Here is a 7,409-nt window from a genome sequence, read left to right as displayed (position 1 = left end):
TGTTTATTATTAGCAATGTTCTTCCGACGTATGATTTCTTTTTAAAAAATGCGTTTCTAAAGTGCATAAACTTTTGGGATTGACTGTATAGCCAATACATCCTTAATTCTTTTGGAACTGAAGATTTCATTTACTCTAACAGGAAGATGCTATATATAAAGTCTATGGTGCACGTCGACTCGCGTAAGACGCGATGTTATCGTCGGCGAGTAAAGAGCGTTTACCCGCGCCGCGGGATCATATCGGAATGGCCGATCGCGTCGGTCTTCGCGCGTACGCGAGCGTAATCACACCGCCACGACGCGACGCGACGTGGTGTTGTCGTCGCTCGAGAATGCGGTGCGTGGGTGAGGAAAGCACGCGAGGGATTAGAATTCTCGGCAAAAGCGTGTAGCGTGTCCTCCTCCTCCTCGGCTTACACGACTTTTCTGAGCTTGCTTGAAACGTACCGTGCTTAGAATTCTTTCGCTGATCTGTCCAGTCCACTCTCTATCATTATTCAGCCCGATGATAACGTATTATTAGAGTTATTACACGTCTATACTCTTCGGAGAGGAACTTATTCTATTGTCATTTTATATCAAAGGAGCGTCTTCGAAGATTTCTTTAGACACGCGTCGTCAAATGATAGGTAGATGCAGATGAAATTAGATAATTCCATTGTACAGTCTCGTATTGTGCGGTTATTGAATTAGGATTTTCATTAACGTCGCTCATTGCGACACTATCGCGTTAAGTAATAACCATCGGCAGACGCTGATAAATTATTCTCATTAAATAAATTGAAAGACAACTCGGCCGACGTGCCGCGCGCACGTAGGCGGTTCATTCATCTCGCGCGTCGATTATATTTTCTACATACCGATTGCGACACCCGATCAACTGTTTTCCATGCGACACTTCACCAAATCTAGTTATCGAAACGATACTGTAATCTGGCTTCTTAAATCTTGATAAAATTTTTACAAAATGCAGCTGGATATCTCTGATATATTTTTATTGTGTAATTGTTAGATAACGATATCTCTAATGGTTTCTACCACGATTGCGTCCAATACGACGTAGAATTAGAGAAAACCCATACGTATCGCGTTTTGCCATCTTACCGCAAGCCTCTTCCTAGAAGAGGAAGAGGAGAGCTTTTACATCACAGCTGCTCCAATCGGGATCCCTCGACTTTGAGAAGCTCGCTCTGGAAGCAGTTCCAGTCGCGAGGGTCGCGATGAACGGGAGCATTATATCCCGTGACGGCGATAAATTATGGTGAAGCTTATGCCCTGCCACGATCAGCTGGCATTGACAGCGGAGAGGCGAAAGAAGTTAGTAAAAAAAACTCGACGATTTGAAATTGCGTTAACAGTGAGTTTCTCTGGCTGACGAGGCGGTACGTGCGTGCGTGCGTGCGTGTGCGATATCGCGCGTTTCTCGCTTTCCTATGTTACAGCTGTCTTTCTTGCTCCGTTGCCGATTGAGCCGCGCTAAATTTAGAGTATGATCGACCGGTTGTTCGCACTATCTGAACAAATAACTCGGCGATTAAGTCACTCGCGTGGCCGGGGAGTGTCGGACTGAAAGTTGTCACCGCGAAGCATCGTTTACTCTCAAAATTGTTCGTTTTGTCAACGATTTGGTCAAACTATAGGTGTTTCTAAAAGTTAATCTTGCACCGATGGTGTAGCGAAACATGTCGCGATTCCACGTGGGGAGCACGTGCGAGCTCGGCGTACGAGAGGCAACGATGGACGCCAAGTGGGAGGGTTCCAGCTGTACCGCTCGAACCTTTGACAACGAGGACTTAGGTTGTCATGAGCATCGGTGAGTTTACTAGAACGTCTGACAGTGTCCTCACAAAAAAATAGATACGCCACATTTCCCATTGTTCATATCTGCCTCTTATTTTCTATTCCAACGTCTTAATTCGTCCGAGACTCTCGCTATTTACAGTAAAGATGACGCGAAGGCTGTCCGAAAGTCTTAAACGGGGGAACGTGTTTGCGTTCCAGCTTGTAAATCTGCTGGCATCCGGCCATCTCCGGTAATGGAGCAAGTTTCTTCGCAGCTACAACAAATAAACACGTTGCGTTCGCGTGGCTATTGTGACAACAGTGTGTCGGGGTTTGACCCTTTCTTTGTTCCGGTTCACCCTCGTTTCCTTTCTACCCCGATTCGATCTGCGGGGCATGGAACGCTCGCACATCGGAAATTCTTGTATTCCCTCGTCGCGAAGCTCGATAATCCAATTAAAAGTCTTAAGCAGTAAGGATTCTTCGCATCTGAGAAACCCGACAGGTATTGCTCTTCCCGGTACTTAGGCGCGGAACGTGACTTTCCAATTAAAGACTTAGCGCTTGTCACGCTGTCGACGAAGTTATTTCTGTTCACCTACCCATTTATTTTCCACGGTACACGTGTAGAACTACCCGAGAATCAAAGAGATTCTACTTCCACTCTGTCATAATAGAAAAGTAAATTTTCTTTATGGTTTCCAGTGAAAAGAAAACTCTGTAAAAACGTCATTCTATAAAATATCAACGAGGAACTCACTTATGTCACCACGACACATTGTCAACCCACCGAACAAGACAATGCATCATTTTCAATAATTGTTTATGGACTGTTTAAGCCCTCGGCTTGTAAAAAGCAAATGGAAATTTAGGTAGGCGAAAACCGGAAAAATCGTTAAGGCAGACAGGAATAATCGCAGGGAGATAAAACGGTTCCGATTGTATGCAAATGCGTGCTAAACGTAGCGTCGTTTTAACGCGGCCCGCTTTATGGGTACCCCTTACCGAGTGTCGGAGATAACGAGGTTATTCGTTCGTGATAATCCTTATCGACGAGGACACCGCCACAGCGACTATGGTATTCTACGTACATACAGTAGCCTCCTCAGTCGCATTCTAAACTGCCGTGGATACGCCACGTGCCTTTTCAGACGTTTCGCGTCGCGTTCATTTCTGTAACATAACATCTTTTATTTCAATCATCTCTTAGACACGAGCCTGGTTTTAATCAAGAATTTTTCACAAAATATTTCGTTGTTTCATGCTAAGTGTTTTCTAAATGTATTCATAGTTAGGACGAGAAGTGTAAGATCGCTTTTTCATGCCGTAAGAGAAAATGCAGATTTTATAAACATGTTGGAAATAATGTATTCAAAGATTTCTAATAGAAATCAGATAATAGTGTACAAAATTCTATGGTTCTCGCATAATCAACTAGTGACTAGAATAACTGGTGGCGATAAGATCTTCCGATTGAATTTATGACGTAAAGAGGAAACGATTAGAGAGGCGAGGCTGGCGATTGCAGCTGCCAGACGCAGAGTCAAAGTCCGCTTCAATGACGAGAAACAGGGGTCTCTCTCGCGTCAATTGACGGTCGTTTCGGTTCTCCGCTGTTTCAAGTCTCGATTAGAGGCTTTCGAACGCTTTATAGTATTGCTACTGCGTAATCGCGAGTCGATGATTCATGTGGCACACCGTGTTGCCAACTGCGAGTACGTTTAAATCTTGCTATCAATTCTTTCGATGACTTAGGCCCGTGTTCCGCTTTCCAGCAGAACTCGGAGCATATTTTCAAATCGTGATTCTGTCAAACGACGCACTTACCTGTTTGTTGCTAGTAGATAGGACTTTTACCTTTGGACGATTGGTTAACGATGACACAGACCGTGTATACGGTCCAGAACAACGGTGTTCGTAATGGAAACCGAGGAGCGAAGGCCGTCTCAAGCGGAACGCGATGCGCTGCGAGCTGGAGGACGCCAGCCAGTCGAAAGTCGCGCGCGGATCGACGTGCAACTTGTGTTAGTTTCACGCATTCGGTGCTTCCCAGCTGGGATCTTCGAAGCCATTTAAATTCGGAATCGTGTTTAATCAAATAGAGATTGTAAAATCATTTTCCAAACAAGTACTTATCTATTGGTAAATTGTATTTATTAAGAGACTGTGGCTTTCCAGTCAATAAGCTTAAATATACATCATTGTTTGTAATAGATAAAGGAAATCTCACTTTGGATTTAAAATTTAATTTGATCTAAAAATTTACAGTCTGCTTATTAAAATCATCGCGGTAAAGATTTTTGGATATTCAATCGATGCGTTAAGACCCACCGTGTTTCTTAATGCCTGACCTGTCGTTTAATGTGTCGAGAGATCGAATCGCGAACGCGGGACAGCCACCGAATAGATTCCGAGGCATAAACGCATTAAGTTAATTCGATTTGCCCACCGAGGGAGACAGAATGAGACGTCGTTTTCAGCTGACTGGCCTCATTCAGTTTCAGTGTTGCCGAAGCGGTCGAAGGTCGAGTCGAGTTTTCTCGGCGAGCTTCACACGGATTGTTTGATTCTTGTTATCGCCGCTCGTGCTCGCTATCAAACGATAAAAGAAGAGCTTTCGTGTGTGTTGACGTGGAACAGCGAGCCAGTTGCTAACGAGAATACAGTATACGCGTTTGTGTCCCACGTGTGTGCAACAATGGTCTGGGACGACGGCTTGTCCGTGAAGGAGCTCACGGATATGAGGAAGAAAACGCCCCGGTTCCCCTCGAGGGAGAGAAATTTCGCGATGAGGCGACGCGGGATTAGGAGTACGTTTTCCTTGGGTAGCGCGTCGCCACTCGCGGCTCTGCCACCTGATCCCGACGTCGTTCACGAGGAGGAACGTCCCGAATGCAACCACGATCGATCCTGCACCGATTACGTCTATACGCTGTAAGGGTTCAAATCTTTAACCCCTTTCTTTCACAAATTATTGATTATCTTGAGTCTGTATTTTAGCATCAAATTGATCAACAGGTTTTTATTATGATGTACAGAGAATATTGAAAAAGAATAAATACAAGAGAGATCTTAGAATGTACGAATTACAGTTATACTGGACAAGACCGTTAATTATGTTTCTTCCTTTAATAGGATCGTTAAGGAGAGTTTCGATACTAGGAATCAAAATAATAATCTTCATCCGTTTCTTCCCGTCCTCGATTTATCGATGATAACATTGGTTGCGTTTTAATATTAATAATGATTGGCGGGGTGTACAGAAATACGAAACTTGTTCGTTTCCGATAAATCTAAATCGAGATGCTCCGGCAGATGACTGGCACGATTCAGTTGTTCGATCGTCAATGTCGCCTTTTGGCGAGGAGAAATTTAGCAATTTCCGTTTAAAATATTACGTCCGGTGTTCGATGTCTATAGTTGAAAATTCGACGAAGTTTTTGCTAATTTTGTGAACGTACGTGACTCGTTTATTTCTCTGTACCTGCCTAGCTATCTGTGACTCGCGCACCTTTGAATTATTCAGGGACTTATAAAATCCTTGTTGGAGCCTAGTTGCCGCAGGCGATTACGCGGCTTTTTTTCTCTCTCGCAAGATTAATGACGTCAGTGATCGATAACAACGTCTGATTCGTCACGTAATACTGCGGATTCATTGCGCGATATTTAACGGGCGTTATTACGTCAGGTGATTGAAAGTTTTGTGATAGCCTTAAGATAGAGTAGTAGTTATGGGATAATATAGTATAAATTACCATTTGTGATCGAATAACTTGGATTAAACGGTAATATTTCAACGCATAAACAGTAATTTACGATTTGTAAGAAGAAACTCGTTAAGTTCAAAGCAACAGTATAAATTATCATTCGATCGAACACGTTACTGTTTGGTTTTCCTTTTGATTTCGCTAATATTCGTTGCGAATCGTATATTTTGTTCCATTTTTTTGGTAATCGTGAAAGATCGGGCTAGCTGATCTGCGTAGTTTCAAAGTGTCGCGGGTTCGGGGTTCGCGAATAGTCGTTTATTGTTTCAAAGCCGCGTTCGACGCTTATTCACTGCGAACGTCCTAGAATTTCCGTGGCTAGCCAAAATATATGAGCTCGTCAAATAAATCTCACTCACGTCCGTACCAGAATAAGTCACCGACTCATTGCCAAGGTGGTTCGTTCAGATCTTATTCCGGATGCCATGCCGATCTGATATGTCAGCTCACTCCAGATCATCGTTATTTCTCCCAACACTTTGATGACTAAACCGAATGTTTTTTCCTTATCGTATCAAAGTATGAGATTCAAGGAGATCAATGAAGATGAAAGAGCACGTTCGAAGTTCAATGTTTGTCCATAAGTAGAAAGAGTTAGCGGGCGGACGGGCGAAAATCCAAAAACGAACTCTCGTGTTTACGACAGGCTGTCTTGCACTGCCGTAACCAGTGTTCATGCCAAAATCTTGTCGGCTTATGTCATACTTTCCGCGGCGGATCTGCGCAGCTTACGAGGGAGGCTCACCGGGTTCCCGAAATCGCTGCGCTATTACCGGTTTCCCTTCTTACGTAAAACGAAGCACTGTCCGCGACAGATCCTCCAGTTTATCGCGGGAAATGTGCCATGAATACTAGGCAGATTCACTTCTTACTGAAATTAATCGCGCACATAGAAAAAGTATTTTAATTTCCAACGAGCTTAAATTCTATGAGACCCAGCTGCGTAACTAGCCGAGTGAGCATGAAAATTATGTTGAATGTTGTATTTAAAAATGCTTTCACTCGGGAATACGAGCACTTGGGTGGATCTTTTACGATCGGAGATTTTAGCAGAAGATAGATTTCTCTTCCGTGTCTCACGGTGAAACGTCGCTGCATAAATAATAATGATAATAATTAAAGTCAATCAGGTTAGAAGGTTTTACGCGGAAAATGCAATTTTCCTTTCTCCACGTTAAACGTTAAATGATTCGTAAAGACGGTTTGTTGCACGTGTGCGAAACAAAACGACAGACCTCCAGGCGCAGAGTGCCAATATTTCCGAGCGATAAGTCTTAAATACGTTTCCGTGTATCGTTTCGACACGCGTGACATACATGTACGCATGTGGTCGAAAACGCTGACCGCTCGTCGAACCAGCGCGTTAACGAGCCACGACGAAATGCCACGGTTTCGTTTTACAACCGTGATTTACAATGTTCGACACCTTTTATCGGACGGTTCCCTGCCGAGACATTTGTTCGCTTTACGCGCCCACGGACCGTGTCGGGCCGAGCAGCTTCTGAGCCCGTTGATCTCCGGCAAATTACTTATTTAGTTCCACCAAGATTCATCCTACCAGTACCAGGTCAAAGCTTAACACATTTCTTGTAGAAAAATGTCGGCCGGCCGCATATAGACTATTCTTTGTAATTCCTCGTGCAATCTAAGTTTCTATAAAGAAGAACCGTAATCCGCTGTCTAGTTTAAATGAGATCGCAGTCTTGAAACACATCATAGATTAAATAATTAATAAACATAAACAGAAATTAATTAATTAATACGAAGAACAATTTAATTAGTTGCAATTCACAGAAGAGAAGTCGGGAGGTTGTTCCGTCGGAGGAGCTTTCGACGACATTCGAGGGGGATTCGCGTC

The 7,409-nt window shown here is 43.6% G+C and overlaps 1 protein-coding gene and 1 long non-coding RNA gene across 6 annotated transcripts in view; one reads left to right on the top strand and one right to left on the bottom strand.

The window, feature by feature from the left end:
- The window catches only part of LOC113464632 (uncharacterized), a 9,743-nt gene extending 5,831 nt beyond the window's left edge, over positions 1-3,912 (bottom strand). For both annotated transcript variants that reach the window (XR_003389481.1, XR_003389482.1), the window contains exons 1-2: positions 3,612-3,912; positions 2,790-2,957 (exon numbers count right to left, since the gene is read on the bottom strand). This is a non-coding gene — a long non-coding RNA (uncharacterized LOC113464632). The remainder of the gene's footprint in view (positions 1-2,789; positions 2,958-3,611) is intronic.
- Positions 1-7,409, top strand: part of Lmpt (four and a half LIM domains protein limpet) — a 71,451-nt gene that overhangs the window by 30,693 nt on the left and 33,349 nt on the right. The window contains exons 1-2 of one of the 4 annotated variants that reach the window (XM_026815456.1): positions 1,791-1,815; positions 4,283-4,718. The exons of 2 other annotated variants lie outside the window; for them this stretch is intronic. In XM_026815456.1, coding sequence (XP_026671257.1) covers positions 1,806-1,815; positions 4,283-4,718 — 446 coding nt within the window. In that variant the 5' untranslated portion in view covers positions 1,791-1,805. Of the gene's footprint in view, positions 1-1,723; positions 1,816-4,282; positions 4,719-7,409 lie in introns of those variants that run through there. One more of the 4 variants, XM_026815457.1, reaches the window with a different exon arrangement.

This window comes from Ceratina calcarata, unplaced genomic scaffold (genome assembly GCF_001652005.2).
Source record: "Ceratina calcarata isolate Rehan_Ccalc_2016 unplaced genomic scaffold, ASM165200v1 scaffold449.2, whole genome shotgun sequence".
NCBI lineage: Eukaryota > Metazoa > Arthropoda > Insecta > Hymenoptera > Apidae > Ceratina > Ceratina calcarata.
Note: the sequence above shows the minus strand (reverse complement) of the source record. Positions and strands in the feature narration are given on the sequence as shown.